The following is a 25,467-nucleotide window of genomic DNA, read 5'->3' as shown; positions in this document are numbered from 1 at the left end:
TTTAAGCTGATAAAATTGCCAGTAGTTACATTTGGTTAGTACCTCTGAATGAATAGTTTTACTCAAACATTACTGTATAGGTAGTGTAGATTTGAGACTTGCCATAGCTCATACTAGAATTTTTGTGGCTGTTACTGCTATAATCAGCTGATTGATAACTTGATGAAAATTCTTAGCAGAAATAAACATAGATAGAAAACAATATAGGTAATGCTATTCTTTTGCTAAAGCCAGCAAACTTAGAAAGCAAAGTAACATTACAGTGTTTCTTCTGGTATATACTATTCACTTCTAGTCAAAGCTTCCAGATTTTTAAGGAGAATTCACAGGCTTGTGCAGGTAAGCAGGTGAATTACATTGATTTTATGTCAGACTGTTCTTTTAGTATTAGTTACTTTAAATTTAAAAAATAAAAAGCTTTTGATGCATTGACAGTTATTTAATTTCCATAGGTATCTTGAAATTCTTGTAAAAAATTGCTAATTTTCTTGCTACAGCTTTTTATACCTTCTGCAGTATTCTCATACTTCCTCTCACCTCACAAATTTATCTATTGAGGACAGCATTTGTTTTATATTTGAGAGCAGAGGACAGAAAGTGCTTATGGCAAGTGAAAAATTGAACTAGTGTAAAAGGTCACTTTCAGTAGCAAAGTCTAGCTCTCAGAAGTAACTTTGCAGACAGGCCAAACAAAAATTGTGACTTTCCCGACATTGCACATTTTTGAAGTGCTATTTTAATGGAAAATGTATTGAATATTGGCTGTACATTGCAGGAATACATCTATTATTGACTGAATTAAAGCAGCTGCTGCTTTTGCATGAAATTTTAAAGAGCAAATACTCAAAATAATTACTCATAATGTGACTCTTACTGCCTTTTACTAAATGTAAATATAAGTATAAGGAATTATGGTCTTTCTTTACTGAGAGTTGTAATGAGAAGGGTCTCATGGATTTGCATCCTACCCTAGGTTTTTTTTTGCTTATACTTAGTATAAGTGATGTGTGACTGTGCATTGACAAATCTGCTACTCATAGTATTTTTGATTAAACTTCAGACTTTTTCCTGCTCATTCTGTGCTTTTGTGTGTCTTCTGTTCTAATTCATTCCACTTGTCATTTAGAACTCTAACACCTTGCCATGTTTTGACGTACTTTCCAGCTATACCTGCTGCTTGGAATCATGGTAATATTTCTGTTGAGGGAAGATCATACTTACAGGGGGTGTGTTTCAGCTCAGCAGGCTGAAATATCTGTGTATTTATATCCTCAGGGGATGTTGGGTTTTGGTTTGTTTTTAACTCAGGGAAGCCACTTTCTTTTGGAGTCATCACCTGGGATTACAACTCCTGAATTCTAATGAGATCAATAATAACATATTTTGGGCAATAGCTTAACCTCTGTCTCAGTTTTCCAGTCCATCAAATAAGATTGTTAAAACTTAAGAGTGTTACAAATATTAATACCCTACAGAATGTATGGAAATTAAATTGAAAAATGTGTTGTGCATATTTTTGAGTGAGTTGTTCACAGCAGTTACTGAACAGGCAGCTTTAGAGGATGAAGAACTTCTATTTCAGCTTTTGATATTTTACTTTTCTAGAATTAAATCTTTAGGCATTTCTTTGACTTCAGAGAGTTTTAGGTCTTTTCTGCTATAATTGCCATCATCATCAAACAGTGCCAATTACTTTAGGAACTTTAGTGGTCAGGCAAAGTTACCAAAGTTACCTGCTGGTAACTGTGCTGTGAACAACAACCCGTGTGCAAGACTGCTCCATGACTATAAACCTAAGAATTCTTGTCAGACACAGAAGTGCTGCCTAGTTGATGTGAAAGATTCCTTTTTCCAATTTTGTAACTCTTACAGATACTACAGATCAGACTTGAGCATATGCCATATGTATTTTTTCCTCTAATACTTCTACAATAGCTAACTGGTTACAAAAGTGGAATTTTTTAAACCACTGGGTTATTTATTCAAACAGATGAAATGTATTTATCAATGTATTCAGCAGAGATCTGTTTTGTATCAATTGTAACATTTTCACTTAATAGTAGCATCAATATATAAAGCTTGCATTCTGGGATTTATATTGTTGTTATTCTTTATTAATGTTGATTACATTTCTTTTTTTTTTTTAAGGTAAAGTGCAAGTTAAGAGTTCAGACATACAAGTTGGAGACCTCATCATAGTGGAAAAGGTTGATACTTTTAAAATATATTTTAGAGACTAAAGATTATTAACATGCTAATTATCTTCTGAAGAAAAGTGTATCAAGGTACTTATCTGTGAAGTCCTAACTAGCTAGTATTTTAGTTCAAGTCCTATTTAGAATCTTCAAGGAAGTCTATTATAGAATGAATTGTATTTTAATTGAATGTATATATTTATATTTTATGAATAGTTATATGCTTAAATCAGTCTTATGAAGGGAATACAACTACAGAATTAAATTCCCTGACATGTGCTGTGCTGAATGTTTTAAGATGTCTTCTTACTGATACCTTCCTTCTGATGGTTTTATCTGTGTTTCATTATCTGAAACTTTCAATGGTTATCTTTATTTATGCATGTATGTATATATATGTATATGTATATATTTTTTAAATAGATTTGTTTCATTTTAATATAATATATATCTAACTATATGTAATTAAATATTGAGAAAGTTTGTATGTTTTTTAATGGACAGAAAGCTTTCCAGTTTGTTTGCAGATGGTGAGTGAAAGCTGTGAATTCTTCTTTGCTCTGATTACAACCTTATAAATGTTAATATAAAGATTGTTGCTTATTTCAGTTGCCTTTCTGGGCTACTAAGAAATTATTGTGATCTTAGAGGTCAGCTTAAATTTGTTGTCAGAGGTAACTATTTTTGCTTAAATTAATTCTGGAAAAGTGACTCACTTTCTGGGTGCCTGCAACTAATCCCTGTCACACTTTGTATGAGAGAGCTGATTCATTGAGATACTGGAAGGAGGCACCTCACATTGAAGCTTGTATCTACTTCTGCTTGGTTTGGAAAACTTCTGTTTCCTTCCTTTCTATTTCTTCTAGTTCAAAGAAAAAACAATACACCCAGGTCTCATTTGACTTGCTGCTCTCAGCTTAAAATAGATATATTTTCATGTAGTTTTCACCGTTTCTGGCTTTTTTTTCCTGTTCTTTTTTGTCTGCTCTGTGTACCTTTATAACTTTTTGGGTCCATCTGAGCAGCAGTACTAGGCTGTGCAAGAAAGGCACTGATAAGTCTGGTCTTTACATGTTTTGCTTTTTACCTTGTTACTTTAGAGTGCAGGTGGAATTGGCTTGCACATGCTTGCTTCTGCCTTCCAGAACTTCTAGGAGACTGAGATATTTGCTTTGATTTTTGTTAGGGAAGTGTTTGGCCCTTCTTGAACTCTAAACCTGGAATTAATTATTATAGAGTGTAGGGAAGACTCTGATGGCTACTTAGGTAATCTGCCTTCCCTGAAATTCACTGTGATCCATCTGTCTGTTGGATTGTACTAGAATTTGGAAAACTGGAGTTACTTTGAGGATCATTCTGTCATTCATGAAGTTGCTATTTTAGCAGTATTTGCAGTAGCTTATAGCTCATCTGTTGTGAGTACCTGAAATTTCTAATGAAAAAAGTAATATTTAAGGATTTAGAGAAATAATGATTAATGGGCTTTTTGATGAAGATTTGAGTCAGGTATTGTCAGTAAGATGCGTATAATGGTTTGAATGTAGTATTTCAGCTTCAAGCTCCCTAATGCCCCAGCAGAGCTGTCTTTTTTCCTTTTGACCTACCTGGGGGTGCTTTCAGGCTAATGAAATTAAATGTTTTCTAGTTCTGTTGAGGAGTGTTTTTGTTGGAGCAAGCAGTTTTCAATTTCAGAGTATGACACTTAAGCCAAAGAACCAGTCAGGAGTGAAATGTTCAATTGCTCACTCTAATGGCAGAGAAACAAGTTAACATTGTATTTGACTGGTAGATGCATCAACAGCATCTGCAGTGAAATTAATGACTCACTTGAGCTGAAGATCCATATGTTAACTAGTGACTGCATCACAAATACTAACAACTTAAGTGAAGGGCTTTTCTAGATTTAAACTTTTAATATCCTGTGATTGTCTCTTTTTTAATAGTCCTAATTAATTTCAAAGTATTTCTTAAGTGACAGTAATATGCTTAAAATAGTTTAGTTTTAAGTAATTAATCTATTGTTCCAGTTGAAAATTTTCATGTAGCACTATTACTAGTCAGGATGAAGCCTGAACAGATGAAAACATTGCCTAATTTTAAAAGCTCAAAGACATTCATATCTGTTAGCTGAAAAATGCCTTTAGCAGTCATGCTACTTCTGGATGTTCTCCTTGGTTTGTGTTAAGATACATTTTTAGTTTCCAGTGGAAGCACAGATGTGCATAGTTATTCCTAAATAAGACAATTGAAAGGATGAGTTGTTGAGTTCAGATATTGTTATTTAGATACTGTACCTTATTGTCTGTTTGGAATACATTTTGGAGATGTGAGGAGGGCATAAAACTCAACAACATGTTTGGTTAATAATAATAACTACACATTTATGGGACAACATTTAACAATAACAATACATATTAGTGATTTAAAGCATGAGAACAGTAATGCTTTTTCTTCAAACCTTGAGAGCTTTTCTTGGAGCTGTTAAGGTAAAAATTGTGTACTTTTATCTTGTGTGTAAAGTGAAATTAATCCAGTATTTGCAAGGATTGCAGCTAATGCTAACATGCAGTATTTCACAGCATGCAGATCCAGGAAGACAACTGGGAAGTGCCTGTTCTATTTATAACTCAGAAGCAAGCAGGAGTATTTCAGTTAATGATAGAAGTACATGGTTCATTGCATGCATGGAGAAGGAAGGACAGTAAATGCAGAATTCCAAGGGTCTGTAGCTATGCACAGTTGAGGGGAATTGGAAGACTGACTAGGGAACAGGAAAAGTTTATGTAAATAACACTTTCTTGATAATAACATGAGAAAAATATGAAAGTAATTTGAAAGCTATGAGAAGAGTATTTTGTAACTGAGCATTGTAGCCTGTGTTGCAGGAAAGTATAGATGTCTTCAGGGGTTTCTTGTTTACCAGTCTGGTTGCTATTCCTGGATAGCATAGTTACTTATGGGAACCCTGGAGCTGGGGAGGCACTTGCCTTGTATTGACCATTGGCTGGCTGTAGTTAGATCTCTAGGACTGAATCTGGACGCTGTAAACACTGAGATAAATGGAGCCCTCCTTCTCTGGATCTCTAATTATGCCCAGATATAAGAAAAACAATATATTCAAGTAATTTTCATGACTTATATATTCAAATTTCAGTATATGTTAATAAGCATTTCTGGTATAATCTCCATGGTAATTGAGATTATGTAGTTTTTTCATGGGTTTCTGAATGCTTGAAGTTGTATCTGTTGTCATTTTAACTTGTTCTACTTTGATAAATATGACATGAGAGGGCTAACGTGATTGACATACTGCTGCTGTTTGACTGTGACAATGTACAACAGAATTTAATTTTCTCCATAATGAGATGTTAAAGATTTTTGTAACATACTTGCCATCTGTTTCTATGTAGTCACACTTTTATAGTGACTAGGTATGTATCTGCAGGGCTATCCTTGCTCTCCAAAGTCAGCAATAATAGTGACACTGGTTTTGGTACCTAGTACTCCTGTAGTGTCTTTCTGCCCTCTTCCAAATTATGAAAAATCTGATAATAAAACAAGATGTTAATTTAAAATACTTTAAAGACAAGTAAGTCCCTAGCCTTCCCTACATGGTAGGATACATTCAGACACATTTATGCAGAAAAGGTTTCATTATTTTACAGGAAAGGAAAAAGAGCAAGACAGAACACAAAAGAAGGCGAAATCAATATCTGTTTTTTGTATCAAAATGAGAAAATATTCACATGACTAATTTGATCACAGTCTATAACTTTCTTATTGGGGGGCAGAGGGGGAGGAGTTGCTGATCATCCTCTGGTGATCAGCATCAGGACATAAGGAAATGGAATCACAGCGGTATGCAGTGACAGTACAAGGAGTTATGGCTTTAAATTGAAAAAGGGTAGATACAGATTAGAGAGTAGCCAGAAATTCTTCACTCTGAGGGTGGTGAGACACTGGAACAGATTGCTCAGAGAAGCTGTGTATTCCCTCTCCCTAGAAGTCTTAAAGGTCAGGCTGGATGGGGCTTTGAGCAGCCTGGTCTAGTGAAAGGTGTTCCTGCCCATGGCAGAGGATTGGAACAAGATGATATTTAAGGTCCCTTCCAACCCAAACCATTCTATGTTTCTATGAATGAAGCTGTGTTGGGGAAGGTTCTGAGAAAAGACTTGTCACTGAGAGGCTGGACAGCCATTGGAACAGGATTCTCATATCATGACACAAAACCTGTTTGAGTTCAAGGACTGTCTGGATGTTGCTCTTAGTCAAATGATTTAGTCATAGACAGTCCTTAAAGCAGCAGGGATTTGGACTCTGTGATCTTTATGGGTCCCTTCAACTTCAGATATGCTATGATTCTGCCCAGTTTTGTCAGGCATAAAGTATCTGAATCTTGGATACTCTGTGCCAGGCTAATGTTTCTGAAATGTGTCCTTGGTGGAAATTGGTAGTGACTTGTAGGTACCTCCTTTGTATTACCAGAACTTCTATTTAATTCAGTATTAGATCCTTTAACAGTTATTTTTGCAAAATTTTTGGATGTTGGTGAAGTGTTTTAGTTTGTTTACAAGTAATTGGAAGTTTGTAGGCATGAAGTCAGTAACCTGAAACTCATGTAATGGATTTATGTCAGAGCTGGCAGGGGAGCTGCAAAACTGTATAGCTAATCTATGTTAAGACTGGATATCTGTTTAATTATTATTGTCATTTGAGGACAGAATTATTTAATTTTGAAGTTGCCTTTCCTTTTTCTCATTTTTCCTTCTAATAGGTGCAAAATAATATAGTTTAAGGTTAATTTTTTTCTACAAATTTGAATGAGGTATTCCTACTTGAATCTGGGCTCATAGTGAATAATAAATTTCACTATATCCTTAATTATTAGCTCTTATAAGGCAAGATGCAAAGAAATGCTGAACTAGTTAGAGATGAACAAACTCTTCAAGGTGAATACTGTTGGCATGCAAGAAAGTGAACTTTATTTGTAAAAGCATAAAGAGTTAAAATGGGAAATGCTGCAAACCAGGAAATTTTGATGGATGAAAATGCGTCATTTTAAGGTATGCACAGGGTTTTTTGCTACCTATGTAGAATTCTCAGGTAAACTAAAACATCCATCTATGTTTTAGTGTTTCCCAACTTCCTCATTTTTCAAGCTTCATCATTGCTTATGTTAGTAGCCCTCTCTGTAGCCCTTTATGCCCCCTCTTTACTGAACTTCCCATAGAGAATACAATTGCCTCCAGTTCCATTTATAAATTGGTATTGCTGAGAGTATGTTACAAGGAGTGCTGAAAAGTACTGGTGTCCCAGAGATTCAGAGAGTTTGCATCATGATTTTGGAAGCTAAGCCTGTACAACACATAGTCTGGCAGTTGACTCTGGCAGATCTCTTCAGATCATATGATCTCTTCAGATCATATTCCAAATGGCACTGTTGTGGTGGCATGATGATTTTGGGAAGGTTTCTTTGGATTAATGGAAAACCTTTTTTTTTTCCTTTCCAGTCCTGTGTCTTGCAAATTTTGAAATGCTGGTTATTTTTGCTTTCTCTGGTGTTTCATTCCTAAACCCTGTGCTGGCCATGTGTAACTGGCGCTGATAGATGCCTTGGGAAAAAGTGGAAAGAGAGCTGAGGATTCGGGTAGTCATGTAGCAGATATCATGTGTGTGGGAGGCTGGTATTGTTCATTTTGTTTAACCTCTGAAAGCTTAGATTGGCCTTTCTGTGATGAACAAATAATTGAAAACTTGATACACACAATTCTGTGCTGGAAAGGAAAATGACAGAACAGGTACATCTGACTGTACATGTCATTCTGTGTCTTAATGAGGAAGAAATTCTGTTAATTTTACATATGTGGAATAGGAAAATGCTGTTCCCTCATTTGCTATTTCTTCTGTGTGTGTTTGTGTGTATTGGAAGAGAGAAGAATGCTTGGTATACAAACATTTGCAACTTGAGTGCCAAGAAAGATATTTTTAATTTACCTTTTTTTTTTCTATTATGTGTGCTAACTGAAGTCAGACTTTTGCTCAGTGAAACTGTGTTTTGAGATATTTCAAATACATATTTATGTATATATATATATATATATTTTACTTGAAGTACTGTTTTCAGTCAAGAAAATGGTAATCTCTTCTTCAGGTATTTATGATTCTCTTATAAAGAACATCTGAAAGGATTAGCTGTTGTTTGCTTATGGTATAATTTTTCGAAAATATTGATTTCTGAATTGCAAATGCTGAATGTAAAGTACTGTGAGAAATCCTATTTTAATTGAGTTTCAATCCAAGTGTGACCTTTTAGTGATAGATCTTACTGGACTTTTGATTGGGATTCACTTTTTTTCATACTTACAAAAAATGTACCCTTTTTCTTTCTTCTTCTCTCAGAATCAACGAATCCCATCTGACATGGTGTTTCTGAGAACATCGGAAAAAACGGGTATGTTTTCACAACTCACATTGGCTACATGATAATGTAACCACAATTCTTATTGATTACATGGTTGGTGGTTGGGGTAGAATTTTGGATTGTACATTGTGGCCGATTTGAAATGGTTAAAAAGATTGATGGAGCTCTACCTTCATCAGATTAATGGGAGAGAGTCCATACAAGCACATTATGCTTGGACTGTAAACCAGGAGTAATCTTACTGTGAACATGAGACTTCTATAGATATGTTTCTCTACATGAGTGGTTTTATGAGCTGTTTTAACAAAAGGTTTAAATACTAAAAATGCTAAAAATATTTAGCAAATAGATTTGTAAGACTGCATTTGATTAGTATGACTTGATAGTTTCACATTTTGACCTGATTTGCAACTGATCATTTTCTTGCAACATATCTTTAGATGTCATCTGATTGTTTTTCTGTTATTAAATTTGAAAGAACTCAAATCTGAACTTCCTAATATGTGTTTAAAATAAGTATTTTTTGAAAAATTTATTACAATGATCTGAACTCCTGAAATAGCTTTTTTGGGTTCTTTTACTTCCAAATAATACTGCCTTTTTGGTCAGTCAAAAAAAAAAAAAGCCAAAAAACCAGGAATATTCTTGCATGAGAGAAAGAAAAGTGCTGCTTGTTAGCTCCATTTCTCTTCACATGGTGATAGGGGAGTACTCTTAATCTTTGAGAAACAAATATCTCCTTTATAGGAACCCTATAAATTATAGCTGTTTTGTAAACTTTAGAAATTACTACTGGATGCCCCTGTGTATAACTCAAATGAGTTTTCCTCCTTTATATTACCATTTCTCTTCAGATCCTGAAGAACTGTCTGGTATTTGTCAGACAGCACTAAATTTCACGAAGCTAATGGCTGTGATATTGCTAAGCCCTGTATTAGTGGCACATAGTATTTCACTGTGGCACTGGAGTTCTATCATATATTTCAGATAAAAGCCTAAATTTGTAGAGATCATTTGAAAGAGAAGACAAAAATACTTCTGATAGCCTGTGGAACTCCAGGAGAGCTATATATCTGCCAAAAGAAGAAATTTCTGTACAGTTACTGTGTCTTGTTAATGCTGATTACATGCAGTGGGCATCTATAACTGGCCCGGAGTGACAAAGTTTTCTAGTGGTCTTATAGAAGCTCCATTTTTGTTAATCACCCTCTGGTTCAGGATACAGGGATGTTCTTTTTATTCTCTCTCAGAACCCAAATCTATTAAAAAGCCTAATTTTCTGTTTACAAGCAACAGGTTAACTAGTTTTATTGGTGCTGCACTTCTTTAAAAAAAAAAAAAAAGCAAAACCACACAAAAATAATTTCCTAAACTTCAAGCATATGGCAGTAATTGTTTTTTTTCTAAAGAGTGAACACTTACATCTGTAATTGTTTCTTCCTGATGTTGTAGTTTTGACTGATTTATGCTTTAATTTATAGTTGAAACTTGTAAGTACTTTGTGAAATAGTTTTTGCATGGTTTAATGTTCTATATGTGATTTTATCTTCTGTGTAATAAAGCAGTTTAACCATAGCTTCTTACTATAAATCTCTAAAGAGTAATGAACTCTTTAGAGAGTTTGAACTAATCTCAAAATCCAAACCTCCCTGTAAGCTTCTTTTGGGGTAAAGTGCAGTTTTCCAGCTTCAGTATTTACATTACATATTAATGTAGTCTGCAGCACTGCAGTATCCTACATCATCACTCAAAAAAAGAAGCAATTTGAGTTATAAATAGGCAGCTTACAAAGTTCATCCAGAAACTTACCCCCCCCCCAATGCATTTTTACAGTTTTCTAGGATATTTTTAACTCTGCATAGCAGAAGCTGCATTCTGGGGTATCAAGCTGATTTTGACAAAACTAATTTCCTGTTAGATGTATTTTTCCCTTTCTTTATCAAATGCATTGTCTTTTAGGTAGTATGATCTCTTCAAAGATCTGATATAATAACTTGATGCCAATTGTGTGCCTGTATCTAATTTCTAAGTTTCCTGTGTTTATAAATCAGACTTTACAGAAGTTATAGTCCAAAGGCTCATATTGGTGGGACTTTCTTTTGTATTCATGTGACAGTTTGTAACATTGGTATTCCTCTCTTTCATGGATGGAGGCAGCTAGGTGGCTGTTTGTATTTTCAGTTAACATTACTTCCCAGGGGGATGGAGCAGGTGGAAATCATTCCTCAAATGTGAATTCTTTGCTGCTGCCTGGCTCCCTGTATAACAGAGGTTTCCAAAAGATTTTCATTGACTCCCAGAATAAATAAAAATAATTTTAAAAAATTAGACATGAAAAGCTTATGGAGCAATATGTTGGAGTTCTATGTATTTGAAAAGGTAGGAGGGGATTATCTATGACTGAATCTTGATTTTACTCATTATATATGGCAGAAGTGACAAGTGATTTGGATGATTTATCCCATTTATCAGCCTTCCACCAAATAAAAGGAAATGTTCATGCTGAGCTGGCTGCAAAAGATGGTTTAAAGGTTATTTTCATTTTCTGTATAAGCAGGCAGCATGCCAAAATCAACTGACTACCTTAGTGTAAAGCTGTTATGCAAATGTAGGCAAGATCTCTGTTACACCAACACAAAACTCCCTTGCTGAAATTAAACTAGATCTTAAGTGGCCCTTAACAAAACGTTCAGGATAATTTTTAATTTTTTTTGGCATGTTCTCTACATTTCATTTGTCTATATGCCATCTCAATCAAAAATCAAAGGTTAGACAGGGCATTTCAGAGATCATTAGACTTGTCCCCAGAAACTGCCAGCTGAAGCGTGTGTTAATAACTTCATTACGGGAGTATCAAAGATACTGTGTGTGTAAAACACAAGAAAAATTTCAAAGATAAACTCTTTCCTTCTCTGAGCTACAATCCTTGCACTTCACATTGGCTGCAGTGACTGGCTTCTGATCCAGGTCAGGTATACCTATGGAAACATATGCTCTGAGCATGGGTCTGGTCCTGCCAGAGAATCTGGTGCGTGTGACTGTCAGACTTGGTGTTTCTGGAATATTTGTACTCTTTCTACTTTCAAATGTGAAATTCTGAGAGTAATACAAACTTTACAGGGTGACTACAAAGTGTCAAAAAAGAATGAATGAAACTTATTTTTTTTCCAGACAAGCTCTTTATTTGCATGCCCCTAATAATTCCAGATTCTTAATATTTATGGTGAAAAGCTGGCAAATGCAGTGGCAAGTTCTGAGCTAAGCAAATGTTGATTTTAGCTATCAATTTTTGCTAGGTCCTGGAACAAATAATTGTTGGAGTTAGCAGCTTGGTTTTCTTTTGTTCATATGGCTCTCTCATCCTCTCTTGTTTCACAAAAACTCAGGGAACTTCCTGATTTTGAGTCCATTGTGCTGCCATACTAGGTTGAAATCGGCCACAAATCAAAAGTTACTGGGAGGAAGATGGCATGGCAGAATAGCATTGTACATGGAATTACAGCTAAAGGAACTAATTGCCTGTGTCTGCAGCTGGAATAGCCAAGGGGTAAAAAGCTTTAGGTCTTGTGATATGCTCCATACACACTAGGTCTGCAAAAGATTGTTTCTGCTAACTACTTAGGCCTATGACAGACTAATCACAGTGCTGGTAGGACACTGACTTTCTTTAGTTGCTTTTTACAGGGTTAAGAATGGCTTAATCTTAGTCAAACCCTTCTGATTGTTCCAGAGCTCCTCTTTGTCACAGAGCGTGCTTTGTGATGGTATGAAAAGTAGAGCTGGATTTTCTCTTTAGCCTTTTCTGGTGAAACTGAACTTCCAAAGGGAGAACAGGAAATGGTTTTCCTGGTGCTTCAGCTTTCCTGACCATAGTATTTGAACCCAGCACATGTCTTCTGCGTAGAGTTAAATTTTTAGGTAGACATTTGATTTCATGTAGAGTAAGAGCCGCTACTTCTGGAAAAGTAGTATTTATTTTTCAAGAGAGAGAGTAACCTGCATTAAAATATTTCTTTTTTAACAAACTTGTAAAAGTTCATTAAAAAGATGTATACGTAGATGTTTGGTAAGATAAAGTCACAAATTTATTTTAATATCTCAGCTGCTTTAGATTTCTCAACAGCTACGAAATTGACAAAACAGGTTTTTGTTTTGGTTTGTGGTTTGTTTTTGTTTTTTTTTTTTTTTTTTTAATTGTAGAGGCCATACTCTGGAGAGAGCAACTCCCAGTGCCTGATCAGTTCCACTGCTGTCAAGCATACTCTCATGCAAACGTTTTTATCATAAACCAGTTTTGGTGCTGTTTGTCCTTAAATTCAGTACATAATAATTTACTGGTGTGGACATGGCAAAACACTGTCCACCATTACAGATGTGCAATGCAAGCAGTAAGGAAATGGAAAATCATTTAAAAATTCTTACAATCCTTTCTGAAGGACATTTAATTCTTTCCAAGGTAATGCAAGTTGCACAGTTGCTACCTGCAGTATTTTTCAGGCCACTGTTACGTTGTTCTGGTGCTTGCTCGTCAGCCCATTTCTCCAGCCTGTCAAAGTCCCCCTGGACATTTCCCATTGCATAGACCAGTGTTTTGAATCCCACTTATGAAATTATTTAAAAATGGTATATTTACTCAGGCATAAAATACTAGCTGCAAACATGTTTATACTTTTTAGAATTGTAGCAAAAAGAGTCATCTCCCTTGCATTAAAATTTGTAGTTTAGCGTTTTTCAGGATTCTTTACTTGTAATTACCTTAGCAACAATGGTATAAGTAAAATGTGGGAATAAAACAGGAAAATAATTTTTATTTTGAGGCTTTTTAGCAATTCATTTCTGTAGCAATGCAACTCTCAGATGTGATTTTTATTTTAAATGCTAACCATTTAACTAGCATAAACTCTGCAAAGCAAGTACAGGCTTAAATAATCATTCGTGCAAGTTGATTTTCTGTTGGAAGGAGCTATGAGTTAACCAATAAAGATGTACACCAGAGTCTACCATCATAAACAAAGTCTGCTCATTAAAGAGTTTTTAAGCCTTTCGATACAAAAAGGGAGCATTGTGCCCCCAAATACGTCTAACTTGTTTAAAATATCTAGTTTTTAGGTCTTAAAAACAAGTATTAGTAGAACATTTATGTCAAAGAATGAAACTCCAAACTCACTGCAAGGAAGAATATAATAAAGGTGATGCTAGTACTGTCTATTTATTCTGGACAGTTAGGAGTAAGTGTTCTACAAATAACTTGATTGTCTGGGCCCCAGCCTGGTCTGGAACTTCAGTTATTTGAAAATTAAACCAGAGGAGAAAACGTCAGTTTGGAATTCTGTCGTGCAGCTAATGTCGCTTTTTATTTCTTCATAAAACCATCTACTGCAGAATAATAAGGCTGAAGGAGTTGCATTTGTCACACATTCTGGAATTTTCTATTATGTTTAGAAAACAAGTGCTGTAAAACCTACCTGTCTGGAAACTAAAATGCTTTGAAAATCTATTGCTATAGAGAATGATAAATGACTAGAGTTAAGTTTTGCACATACGGCCAGATAAAAGTTTATCTTCAGGGCATGAGTAGCTGCCAACAATCTGTCCAAACTACTTTAATCTGTTTCTCTATTTCAGTTCCTATTCTGTTTTTAGCATTTGATTTAACTCAGGCTTGAAATGTTTTGGTATCTGCTTTAAGCCACTGAGTACTAGTGATTTGACGTGATCAGCTACTTGTTTAAAATGTAGTCAGATAGTATGAATGTCATGTGGTGGAAGGAGGTGGTCTCAGCAGGCATTAGGCTCCAAATAATATTCTACTCTCTCTATTAGAACTGTAAAATTACACAGTAAAATATTATTAGAAGATATGATCATATATACAATTCCCTAGGTATTTTATTTTCTCTGCATGCTTGTCTGACTACTGCAATCCATGTGTTTCATTAGATTTGCAGCAAAATAAGCATTAGCAATGAAAAACTTTAATTTTTTTTCTGTATTAAAAAAAAAAAGACTAGTAAGAATTGAGAAAATTGATGTGTAAGGAGACTGTGTGTTGTGTTATGTATAAATGAGCCTCTTCCTATTTGCCAGTGATAATGCATTTTCCCAGAAATTTGAGGTGATTTGGTGGCTTGGCTTGAGTACCAGTCTGTATATCCTGAAATCTCAAACAATTCCCCCTTTTTGGGAAATAATGTAGAGAAATTGAAGGTGAGAATCATCAAAGCAGATGTCAGAGGCAGGGCAAGTCAGGCAAAAAATATGTGTATATTAAGAGCTGTTGTCAAAGGCTTTGAAAACAGAAGAAACAAAATTACTCTTGCAAAAGTAGGGTTCAAGAATTCCTTGTGTGGAAGTTTATAGCGTGTTGTCTGCAAAGTATCTGTTAGGTCCAGTGTTAAATCTTCATAGCTGGGTCTGTTGTTTCTTCCCTGTTACCAAACAGTAAAGGAAAATTTTCTTTCCCCTACTAAACTTTACCTAAAAATTTATCCTCTTGTTTTTCACGTGCCTGTTTGTACCCTGATGGCTTTGTCAACTCCTTTGACTTGTACTTTTCTGTGTTTAAGCTTTATGAGATAACAAGGCTCTTATTACTACTCCCCCTAATTTAGTTAGACTGTCCTTCAAGTTGATTATTATTGCTGCTGCTAAAATCTTGGAAGCAAAACATATTTTCAGTGGATGCTGGTATATTTGGCCATATGCTTTTCTCAACTTTCTCTGTGAGCTCTGCTTTCATCAAAAGAGGAAATATTCCTTAAGTCTTCTACAAGCACTCTTCTTTGAAATGTATATGTATTTTTTTGTGTTACTGGTCTTTAGAAATACATAAGTGCATTAGGGACATTGATGGGGACAGTGAGTTCTGCTGTGCTTCCAGAGCTCTCAAATCATGGAGCTGTTTAGTTTGTATTCATATTTTATCTGAAAAGTGAGAATTTTTTCAGTGTTCTAAGCATTGTCTGTTGCAGACTTTTTGATTTAGTCATGACTCTGAAGATGTAAATAATTCACACCATCTTTTTTCTGTATCACTGGGTTTCTGCAAAAAGAGGTTGCTAGTATGCATCAGAAGAATAATGGAGCAAAAAATGGTGCATCAAATCCTGTTAAATGGAAAATTAATGGTTTTGAGTATCCTTCTATATATCTCAAAATAATATAAATCAGTAAGCCAGAATTTGAGAATTTGAATATGAATGTAGACTTTTTAAACTTAGAACATTGTTTTCTATATCTGAAAATTCCATAATGTTTTAATAGAGATAAAAATTCCTGAAGCGTACTGAATCAATACCGCAATTCAAAAAAGATGCAATGTGATCAAGCTTGGATTAAAAAACGTCCGAGTTCTTGTCAATAAGGAGCTGTGATGAGTTTAGGGGTATCATATTGACTGTGTATTAATACATGGTATCCTATAAGACCATCAGCTGATTGTTTAGAATGTAAATGAAACTGTTCATGGATCCAGTGACTGATGGCTTAAATTCCAATTAATCAATTGCTTCATCGGTTTCTTAATTCAGATCAAATATCTCAAGTACACACAGTTCTTCCCTGGTCTTAAGAGAAATTCATGCTTTTAAACTAATTTAATCAGTCTTCCATAAATGTGCATCCTCTGGAATGGCGATGTAGCTTAAACATTTAGGATGTTTCAGGTGTCTTGCGGTTTTGTTCCTCCTTAGAAGCCATTATAATTGAAAGCTGCTCATTAGAATAGTAAATGAAACTCTGTACTCCAATATGTCATCTTGGTGCTGGTATTCACCTTGTCACCAGTTTAAAATTTTCATGTACATAGTCACTTAAGTAATATAAATGATTTAAAAATTAAGTTGTTTGTAAATGATCTGGTGTTAAGTGTGCAAAGCCAAAGTCTGTTTTTCTTTTGTGGAGTACATTCTAGTAACCCATCGCTTTCAATGTTTTTCACTTAAAGCAGGGAGGCTGGTAATATTGCCAGAAAATATAAAGCTGTTTATGGCACTGCAGTTCCACATGCCCTGTTTCCCAGTGACCCATCAATTAATTCATCAACACTTGACACAAGCTCTTCACTCTGACACTTATACCAGTTGATCTTAATTTGATTGCCGTTAAAACCTTCCTTTCCTGACAACTGTTGTCAATTATACAAAATAAAATCAAGTATTCATAAGTAGGCTGTAATAGGATATAGGCAGACAGATTTAATAATTCAGTTTTGCTGAGGCTTGAAAGGCATTAGTTGTAGCTGTTGTTCTCATTTGTAAAAAATTCATTGGATACAGCTCTGGAGAGAGAAGGCAGACATAATTTTATTTATTTAGATTTGACTGAGAAGAATGCAGACATGTAGTGATAGTTTAGGATTATCTCTGTTTAAGAATAACTGACAGGAATTCTTATCAGTTACATATTTTAGAAAGTAAATGTCATTTACTTTTATGAATTTTATTTTTTTTACTAATTTAAGTACACACATAATAGGGTTGCGTTTTGACAATATCTGCAATCAAGTGTGGAATTCAACCCTGCATTTATGCAAAAAAAGCAATACCTTTTCAAGACTGGGGTGCCTTGCTGTTATTATGCTTGTAAAATATGCATATTCCTGTACATCTGCTATATACAACTAAATTATAGTTGCTTTCCTCTGATGCATCTCCCTTACTGTATAACATTAAAATGTGTGCTATGGCATATACCCATATACTATAGTGCTTATTGGCAAGTCGACTTTTTAAGCTTGCTGATAGTTGGCAAAAAAATTGCAAGCAGAAATCTATTAACTTTAATGTTTTTTGAGAGAACATTACAGTTTTTAGAATTTCTGTGTTGATTAACTTCTTATACACTATTCTTTACCGTCTACACTGATTGTTGTAACAAATACCATAGGAAGGTTGACTGGTAAGGCTCTATGGATTTCCATGTACTTGTGAAATCTAAAAATAGAAATATTTAAAAAAATAATTTCACTTGTAAAATGCTGATTAAATAGATGTAGTCAAAGACAAGATCTGCTCTAAGTTATTGCTCAAAGCAAGAGCAGAAATATTGAAGGATAGAAGTGTGCAACTCCTTTTATAATGTGTCATTTACTTTGTTGCTTTTTAATGCTAGTCAGAATAAGTTATTCCTTAGCAGGGTTTTTTTCTCCCTGAATTTAGAATCCTCTTGTGTCTCATCCCATGAGACTTAGAACTGCTTTCTCAGACCCTTCCTCCAGGCCAAGAGTTGGGAAATGAAAATTAAGTTTGGATACAGAACAAGTTGGATAGTTTAGTTATGTCAAGAAAATTGTCTTAATTTTTCATGTTGCTATTTGTCCAGAAACAGGGTCAGTCCTAGAAGGCAAGTATTAGCACATTTTAGCTTTAGGTATTAGCATGTTTTCCAACCTTTTCTTTGTTACAGCAAAGCCAGTAGACTTCATGATCAAGAAGGAAGGGAGGAAGCTCTGTCTTTTCATCACGCCACTCTACCTAAACTTTTTGCTTGCCATTTGCAGAGTCCGATTTACTCATAATTTCCATCAGTTGATGAATTCATTTTGAGGCACTGGATTCAATTATTCAGTCTTGGATTATTCAAGTGTCTTACTGCCTAACAAAGAACACTGGGTCATATTTTCATACCTCTTAGGATATTCTGTGTCTGTCTGGCTAATTAAGGGCACTATTAGGCTATTAAGAGAAGTATACAACAGAACAGTCTTTGCCTAAAGCCATGTCTGTAATTAAAATGTCTATGATATGCAGGAATGTATGTAATTAACAGCTAGGAGATGCTACAAATAGCACACAGTTTTGATTCTGCAGCAAACTAAATCAACTTCTCTAGGGCAGTTGAGATTTTCTTTCTCCACATATTTCAAATATTAAATCTCAATGTAATTAGAATAACATGATTTTTTTAATTACAGTTTTCTATTTAAATCAGGGATACAGTTTTACAAAGAATAAATTATTTTCATTTTTGTGAAATAATTGCTTTTAGTCTGTCAATTTTGGGTTTCTTGTGTTAAATACAAGTTTTATGAAAACTACTTGTTTAACAGGCTGAATATTAAGCTAATTGTTTTGACGAGAATTTATCCATGTTTCTGCTTAACAGAAAGAACAACATTTCCAAATCAAATAAAATAGGAACAAATACTTTAATTAATACCCAGCAAATTTTCTTTTCTGGCTGACTTTCTTAATAAACCCTGGAAGCTAGAATTCATTTAAGACAATATGTAACATCCCAAGTAATAGTTTGTTTTCAGAAGCTTAATTTAAAAACTGTATTTAATATTCTGAAGTATGTATATTTAAAAAATGAAAGTGTTTGATATTATCAAAAGATCATATACATTACTATAATTTCAGGAATTTAAAGACATCCTCATATAAAGAAATTAATGCATAAACTGTGATTAGCAAGTTTGGTAGTATAAAAAAAACTAGATTAGGCTTTCTGGTGATGATGCGTAGTATTAATTAAGAGAAAGGTTATGATATAAATGTGTTTTAGTAGATTAAGGAGCTTCCCTTCCTGTTTTGGGGAAGAATTTTTTTCTTTTTTTTTTTTTTTCCACTTCTGCATGTTTTTTTAAGGTGAAAATATTCCTAGCTTTTTCAAAGGATGACCTGTATTTAGTTTGAGAGTTTTTGTCCAGCGCCCTTTTCTTCAGGATTCCTAGAGGCAGGTAGGTGACTGCTGCATGTGCACATGTACACCGTTCCCAAAAACATTTGGTGTGTACACATCCTTGAGGTATTATCTGATTGAAGCCTTAAGTCCAGCACACAAGTAGAATTCTTCCTGCTTACTCTGTATTAACAATACAGAGTTTGTTTGACAAATCTAGGCCAGGCATATCATGGCTCTAGATAAGTGCCATCATAGATAAGCTTTTTTATCTCTGTTTCAAAACACCATAAAAGCTACTGAAGTAAACATTTTTCTTCGAAATTCTACTAGCACACAAATTACCTTTAAAAATATATTTTTATCCATAATATCTCAAAAAACATAAATAAGAAGTCTGTTAATTATCAATGTATCCTTATAATGTGAAGTTACATAATTATTTCAAGTTCTTAAAATGATATAATCCTTTGTATTGAGGTGCAGTTTTTCCTTGGAAAAGTAACCTTAGAGTAAATTCTGGACAGAACTCAAATAATTGAGCTCTTGCTAAACCACCAAACAGAATTGTGAAACCAAAACAGAATTGTAGTCCCAGGACTTTCCTAAGCATTAAGTTTCAAAGTTTCAACTGAAATGGTTTCAAAAATCAGTTTAGTTGTTACTTGGGCAGCACTTTGCATGCACTTGCTCTACATTGATTTCTGCCTGTCTTCAACTGATTAGGCTAAACAAATATTACGTACTGGTAAATTAGTTTAAATGTGCTCATGAAGTTTGCACCACTTTTGATAAATGATTAATCTGTGTGGGTTCAGTGTAATTTCCTTGAATCAACCTTAAATTCTAATTCTGATAATTCCAAAATTTTCACTTGAATGATGGAAATAAGTCACATGGTCACAATGTACAACTTTGTCTACTAATTTTGAAGATCTGTATATTTGTGGGAAATGAGCATCTGAGTGCTACACTGTATAAAGTAGAAGTTTTAATTTTGTGCATTCTTCATTATATGTAGCCTTACAAAAATTTCTCTTGTTCAGTGTGTAATTAATTTTTTCTTGTTTTAGTCTTTTCTTTTTGCAAGCAGCTTCTTTTGATTGTTAAATACTTAAAATACTTAATGGCATTTCCTTAAATGCCTCATTTTTAAAAGCATCACAAACTTAAAAAAAATTCACTCTTGTGTGCTGTAAAATAATTGTCAGGTTCAAGAGTTATTTCTGTGTTCAGAAGGAATAGCAACTCCTGATATGCATAGATGATTCGGGGATTTTTTTTTTTCTGGCAAGGCATATTTGGGTTAGAAATGTTAGAGACTTTCACACTGTCCTAAAGCATTCTGCTGAAGTATGTAACACAATTTTTACGACTTTTTTGTATGAGCCTTTTGATTTTAATTTTATTACTGGGGGAGGAGGGTGCAATGCTTCCAAGCATTTTTAAATGGAAAAATAAAATACTTATTTTTTTCAAAAGACTTTGATTTTTAGAAGTTTTATGTACTGCTGACTCAAATACCTCTCAAAGGTTAAGTACATGTGACTTCCACACAATAAACAGTGGGGAATATTTAGTTTTACAAAAATTCAAGGTTTTTTGTAGGGGTGAAGAATTCTTTTTTTATACTTTCCAATTACATATTTAAAAATCTTCCATGTTTATAGTTTAATTAAGCCAAGTTAACTTAGAGAATAAAGTTACTTAGTCAAATCTACTGCAATATTTGAGGTGGAGGAGAGGATTGTATTGTTTCGGTTTTGCTTTTGTGATCACTATTGAAAGCTGACTTGGCAGAAAGCAGTCCCTTTTTCTGGATAAAAGGGAAACAGGCTATGAGATAAGTTATTGATGAAATTAACTGCTGAAGTGAAGAGGAAATGCAGCTGGCCAATACATGTCATAGTGTGAGCTCTATTAAATGAATATATGTGCAGTCAACCATTTACAGCAGCCACACTGGTCTTGAACTGCATTGATCTATAGTATAATTCTAAATGAAATTGATGCAAGAGAGCAACCATTGACAGCAAGGGTAAAGAGAACCATGAAATGTCTTGTACAGGAAAAGTATGATGGAGAGTAGGCTCATCCATGCCATGGACAAAAAATGCAGTGATACTGTGGTGTTTCTAGGTGTTTCTAGGTACGTCACACTTCATTATAATGCAGTGGATGTTGCTGACTCTTCCAAAGATGCTTTATAGTATTTTATTCTTGGAAGAAAATTCATAAAGAATTCTATTAAGAATTTAAAACCAGCTTTTGAAGAACTTCAGACACAGCTTTGCAGCTTGCATCTCTGAGCTTTGGGTGACATTTAGCCGAGATAATGTTTTCTGAGAGCTGTCTATATTAACAATTAAATATTTGTCTATTTACAATGCACTTAATATAAATAGAGCTGTTGCATGAAAGCTTGTAAGATTCTTTGAAGTCTGTTCTGCAAAAACACTTTTAGTCAGGTACAGTTTCAGGTGGCTTTTCTCTCAAGCATGTCCTTTCAGGCAACCGCTCATCAAACTGCTTAATTTGCAGGCTTTGATGGATAAGACATTGGGTTCTATCAGACTTTGCTTACACCAGGGTCCACTTGTCCTATAAAATAATCTATCTCTTCATTTATGTTCAGGGTAGGTACCCTTTCTTGGCATTCTGCCTTGACACATTCTAGCAGACTCTCTTCTTGTCTATAATAAGACTCAAATCTGGACAAACTATGCAGTGTTTCCTTCCACTTAATTGCTACCACATAGCTTCTGAGGTTAAACTACTTTGTTAGTTTTTATTGGATTGGTTGAAATACAGATGGAAATATTTGTGTGTTTATATAAATGGTTTTTTATTAAAATTTATTAAAAACTTATCCAATCTATTTTTTGCACACCCAGAGCACCCAGTAACAATAGTGTATACATTTGTTTAGCTATAGTATAAAGGAAATTGTAATTCCTACTTCAGAAATATTTATGGTTTCTCTAGAGTAGCAGTTGTGAAGAGTGTTGCTAAAATTTTACTACCACCTAAAAAGGCTTCAAGCTTAATGGAATGGCAGTTAATTTTGTATTTTTACTAGATTTGCAGTGTTTGTGTGTGGTCCTTTTTGAATCTTACATTAGTAATGTATGTAATACTCCAGACTTGATGATATCTATCAAACTACATATGGGGGTAAGGGTAGGCTCTGCAGTGGTCTCAGTTTTCTGTTTCTGCAATCCTGGTCTTCAGTCTGTACAGCACACTGATTCTCTTCAGTGCATATCAGTGTGTATCTTGAGTTTCCCTCATATCCTAAGTACTCTGCATGTGTTGACAGGTTTCTTTAGTCTTGGACCACCAATAGTTACAGGTAATTTAAAAATACTTCTTTTAAGTATAATACATTCAGATCCACGTTGTTTTGAATGCTGTCCATGTTAAGGACTTCTTTAATTTTTTTTTTTTCAGAGAAGCCAGGAGACAATAAGCAATGAAAGTTTGTGATATCATACCAGCATGAATTAAAAAATCACAGTATTCTATAGTGTTGGAATTGTACAAGTGACAGAATTCCATAAATAAATGAAATTAAATCTTTTTCAACTCAAGTTGAAGTTGTATCTCTTGATGATAATATTTGAAAACCTGTTTAGAAACTTTGAAGAAATTTGTAAAATAGAAGTTACCTCCATTCATAAACAGTCATATTGCTAATTTTATTAGAAAAAATGGTGCAGTTGTGTGATATCTAAAGCATTCCTGGAAGAGAGCACACAAAGACTCCAAAATACAAGTCCTTTTATATGTTGCACATTTTTTTTAAAATGGTTGTAAGTGGTGATTTTTTCACTCTTTTACATGTTTTTAACCCAAACTGAATTTTTGCAATTTAAATAATAGTTCTGTGTCTCTTTGTAACTTCAAGGTTCATGTTTCATTCGAACTGACCAGCTGGATGGGGAAACAGACTGGAAACTGAAGGTTGCTGTCAGTTGCACACAAAGATTGCCAGCTTTGGGGGTAAGCATTCTGTTTGCTTTTAAGTTATCTTCTGTGTGTGCATTTATATCTATTATCCAAAAGATTGTTACAGTTACTGTAAGTGTTGAAAAATACCTCTTACCAGAACCTTAGTTTTTACAATAAAAAAGACACAAATATTCCTGGGTTTGCATTGAGAAGAAACTGAGTCAGAACTGGATTTTTATCTTTCAACCTAGTGGTTCTCATTGTTGTCCACAAGAAGATTCACACTCTCCAGAAGCAAGTCACAGTGTTTTCAACCGAGCGTTAGACTGCAAGTAGAAATTATTCTTGTCTCAGGAACCATTGCTTTAATCACTTACTTGTGAGCTTGGGAAACAATAGTCTGCTCCTGGAAGGTGAAGTGATTTTTGTTGTCACCATTCTTTCTGATCCAATGTGCCAGTTCTTGCAAGCAGAGCTCTCTAAGAGTGGCTTGAATGTGGGTATTTTTTGAGGGCATACATGTGTTGTGTCACGAGTAGATCTAAAATCATGGAAAGGAACACACGTGTGTGGGTGTGTGTGTGTGTGTATATAAACATACAAAATAGACACATATCTACAATAGCAGATGTAAAATTTTATATAAGTCTCCTTAACAAGAAGCTGAATTGTTTCCCTTGTACTGGGAAAGCTTTCTGTTATACCAGCGAGTTGGCTTGGTATTAGGAGACCTTCTTTGAAAACATACTCAAGTGACAAGCTCGTGGAAATTTACCTCTACAGAATTTCTGGTGTTTTGACACTAAATCTTTTAGGTGTTTTATTAAGGGCAAATACACCTTAAGAAGATTTTTTATATTCCATCTCAATAACAAAAGTTGTAGATTATCTGCTGGATCTTAGCAGGACTTCTGCAGTTACACTTCCAGAAATAGAGTTGCTGCCAGAGTCATACTAGCAAAAAGGAGATGTTTTCTCCTGTGTTCATATTCTCTGACTACTGGCTTCACAAGTGACAGAAGGAAGAAGCAGTTACATGCAGATGCACTTTAAAGGATTTGAGAACAAGGTTTGGAACCAAAGGTTGGTCATGCCAGATAGAGATGCCAAGTCAGGCTTCAAGTCATGAGTTCTGGTGCCAGAACAGACTTTAACAAATATTCCATAACCTGCAATTGAATTTAGTGTTTGTAATAATGCTTCTCCTGTCGTTTTTAACATTTAATCAAGGCCTTTTAATGTTTTCTCATTAAAAGAAAATCATATTCAAATTTGGGGCACATGTAATGTGTTTGACTAAAATACAGTCAACTTTCTATCTTGCTTTAATTTTTTAAATTTAATTTAGTAGTACTTCTCCAAAAGTTATTCGACTTAGGGGTTATGTTTTGTCTTTTTTTTTTTTGGAAATATTACTGACTGCGGTTGCAAATACTCTGCAAAGCACTGCCTCAGAGTTTTATTTGTTGATTATAATTCTGATATTCTGAGCTTAGAAGTCTTGGTCTATTGAGGCTAATGAAATCTGGAGTAAGTTACAGTGCAAAGGCTTTTTTGCATTATCCTTTGGAAAAGGAAAAAACCCCTTTGCATTAACTTTTCTTTTTCCCCTAAAAAGTTCGAATATATGTTTAAAGTTTTTTGTTTCTTGTTAGGAAGAAAGCATGAAATTACCTGTCTAGCTTTTATGTTAGGAGGAACAAGAAATTTTGGTTTTGTAATTTTTATAATATGTTCTTTGTTTAAAAAAAATTATCAATATCAATAGACTTGATAAATAAAGCATTAGGCATCTGTGGAGATAATGCAAAATTATGGTTAAATCTGTACAGTATTGTGATAGATGAGTAATGCAATGATTGACTCTCAAAATTAATGGACAAATATCATGTATATAGGTTAAGAAAAGCTGTATAGATTTATAGTTATGGTGCTACCCCCTCGCATGGTTATCAAGGGACAGCTGGAGTTGGGACATCTGGGAGGGCTGGCTTGTCACTTTGGTGACATCTGACCTCCAGTCAGGATTTGAGGAAGAGATCTCCACCACTGGACAGTGAAGAAGGGGTTGATGGACAGAACTTTGGGAGGAGTTAAGAGGGGAAAACCTCCACTGTGAGGGGGCTGAGCACATGGCGGGGAAAATCTTTGGCTCCCAGCGCCATACCCTTTTTTCTTTATTCTGTCTTCTGTTGTATTTTTGATAAGGTTTAATAAACCTTCCTAAACTATGAAAAGTGAGTAGCTATTTCTCAGAGCATGATTTGGAGAACTAAA

General features: G+C 34.5%; 1 protein-coding gene across 2 annotated transcripts in view; it reads left to right on the top strand.

Moving 5' to 3' along the window:
- ATP9B (ATPase phospholipid transporting 9B (putative)) overlaps nt 1–25,467 on the top strand; it is a 150,574-nt gene that overhangs the window by 38,149 nt on the left and 86,958 nt on the right. For both annotated transcript variants that reach the window (XM_050970706.1, XM_050970705.1), the window contains exons 6-8: nt 2,149–2,207; nt 8,595–8,646; nt 23,147–23,241. In XM_050970706.1, the coding sequence (XP_050826663.1) occupies nt 2,149–2,207; nt 8,595–8,646; nt 23,147–23,241 (206 nt within the window). The remainder of the gene's footprint in view (nt 1–2,148; nt 2,208–8,594; nt 8,647–23,146; nt 23,242–25,467) is intronic.

The sequence above is a fragment of the Serinus canaria genome, chromosome 2 (assembly GCF_022539315.1).
Source record: "Serinus canaria isolate serCan28SL12 chromosome 2, serCan2020, whole genome shotgun sequence".
NCBI classification, from domain to species: Eukaryota; Metazoa; Chordata; class Aves; order Passeriformes; family Fringillidae; genus Serinus; species Serinus canaria.
The sequence above is the reverse complement of the archived record's forward strand: the minus strand, read 5'-3'. Positions and strand labels throughout refer to the sequence as shown.